The 2,220-nt window shown below is 40.9% G+C and overlaps 1 protein-coding gene across 1 annotated transcript; it reads right to left on the minus strand.

Annotated features, from left to right (window-relative positions):
- Window positions 1-1,474: 1,474 nt before the first annotated feature.
- LOC138889404 (uncharacterized) lies at window positions 1,475-1,879 on the minus strand. Its single transcript, XM_070172709.1, has one exon. It carries the CDS (start codon window positions 1,877-1,879, stop codon window positions 1,475-1,477), a length of 405 nt encoding a protein of 134 aa, XP_070028810.1.
- Window positions 1,880-2,220: the final 341 nt, after the last annotated feature.

The following is a 2,220-nucleotide window of genomic DNA, read 5'->3' on the forward strand; positions in this document are numbered from 1 at the left end:
TTGTATTTCATATTTGGCGTAGTTATCAACAAGGATGTGGATGTTCGACAAAGGGAAATTATCCTTAGGACTTTCTTTGTTCAGATCTCTGTAATCCACACACACTTGGGTTTTCCCGTCTTTCTTTGGCACTAGAACTACATTGGCTAGCCATGTGGTTTATCGAACCACTCGGATCACCCCCACTTTCAACTGTTTTGTGGCCTCTTCTTTAATCTTGTCACTGATATAAATTTTAAACTTTCTTTGCTTTTGATGGATAAGGAGACGATCAGGGTAAGTTGGCAACTTATGAACCACCAAATCAACATTTAGTCCTGGCATGTCATCGTATGACCAAGCAAACACATCTTTGAATTCAAACAAGAGTTGAATCAATGCCTCCCGGGTTTTTTCATCTGTGTGGATGCTTATCTTGGTTTCCCTGACTTCTTCAAAACTACCCAAATTAACCGGCTCAGTATCATTTAAGTTCGGCTTAGGTTTATTCTCAAATTATTCCAATTCTCGATTTATTTCTCTAAAAGCATCTTCTTCATCATATTTCGGTTCTTTGTTCATTATTTCACAGTTAGATAGCGTGTTTAGATTTGGACATAAAGTCCGCAAGCATGTCATGTTATTTAAAGCCACATTATTAGAATTGAAAAAAGAAATAAAATAGAAAAATAACAAAAAAAGAAAGAATAAAGAAAGATGAACTATGAAATATTGATTTCATTTCTTTGAATTTGAAGATAATAGGGTTTACATTGGAAATTAAAGACAGGAAACTAAAGAAAACATCCGAGTTACACCCTGAAATAACTCGTGATGCAGAAAAAGTGGCAGGACTGGACTACCGAGATTCCTGCCTGATTGGGAATGAAGTAGCCTTCCAATTTTGCAGTTTGGCACTAGGTCCCATGTATAACACCTCAGCGGTGCTTGATCCTTCCCCTGGTTGGACCATGTGGGTTTCATACAGCATCAGCCTCATAGCCCCACATATTTCTTCAATTTCCTCGGCCGTAAAGGCCTCATATTCCTCTTCCTTATTGTACTTAGGCTTGACAAATGTCCTATAAAGATGCGGAATCGACTGAGACAAGACTCAACCATTGTTCTTTCTTTTATTCGCCCATTTTCCATCAGCTGATGTGGGTTGGAAACCTACCCCAAAGAACTTCTCACTAGCAGCCAGGGTGATAGGTTCGATGATTCCTTGCAATGACTTCCCAAGCCCCATCTCGGGTTTGTAACCACGTCTGATCATTTCTTTGGAAACCATAATTGATGCATTTGAGAGAAAGGGTTGAGGTCAAGGGTTTCCTTCTTCACATTGGTCCGCGACCACAACCTCAAAAGCCTGATAGACTATATGTTCACTTCCTTCTCTAGCTTTAAGACAAGGGATTGACAGGTCCCAATAAATTGATTGCCCATCTTCCCCGTGAACTACAATCTCCTGATCTTCATGTTCTAATTTCACCATCTAGTGGAAAGTAGAAGGCACATCCCCTGTTGCGTGAATCCACGGCCTTCCCAAGAGGAAATTATAGGAAGTATCCATGTCTAAGACCTGAAAGGTCACCTCGAAGTCCACTGGGCCGATAGTCAAGATCAGATCAATCTCGCCTATTGTATCTCTCTCTATGACGTTAAAGGCACGCACACAAACGTTGTTGGGTCTGATTCTCTCAGTACCGATTTCCATACATTGCAGAGTTGAGATTGGGCAAATATCTACCCCAGAACCACCATCTTGCATGACCCTTTTCACATAATACCCTTCGCATTTAACTGTCAGGTGGAGGGCTTTGTTGTGTGCGTTCCCTTCCGGGGGATAATCATTCTTGCTGAAAGAGATTTGATTGACTGCAAGTAACCTCTCCGCCATGATCTCCAACTATTCTACAGTGGTTTCAATGGGTACGTATGCTTCATTAAGAGTTTTGATCAACACATTTTGATGTTCAGTTGAATTCATTAGCAGAGACAACAGAGAGACTTGGGCAAGAGACTTTCAGAGCTAGTCGAATACCTCGTCGTTTGCCATTTTCATTTTTTTGGAAGAATGCTTCTGCTTCTTCAGCACTCGCTGGCTTCTTGGGCGGGAAACGTTTCTTTGTGGCATTATTCACTTCCTCCATATTGAGGTACTTCTCAGCCGAGTTATTTTCCTTAACTTCTCCCAAGATCTCTTTGCCTTTGTAAGTTACTACCACTTTGTTATAGTTC

Source organism: Nicotiana sylvestris, chromosome 4, assembly GCF_000393655.2.
Source record: "Nicotiana sylvestris chromosome 4, ASM39365v2, whole genome shotgun sequence".
Taxonomy (NCBI): Eukaryota; Viridiplantae; Streptophyta; class Magnoliopsida; order Solanales; family Solanaceae; genus Nicotiana; species Nicotiana sylvestris.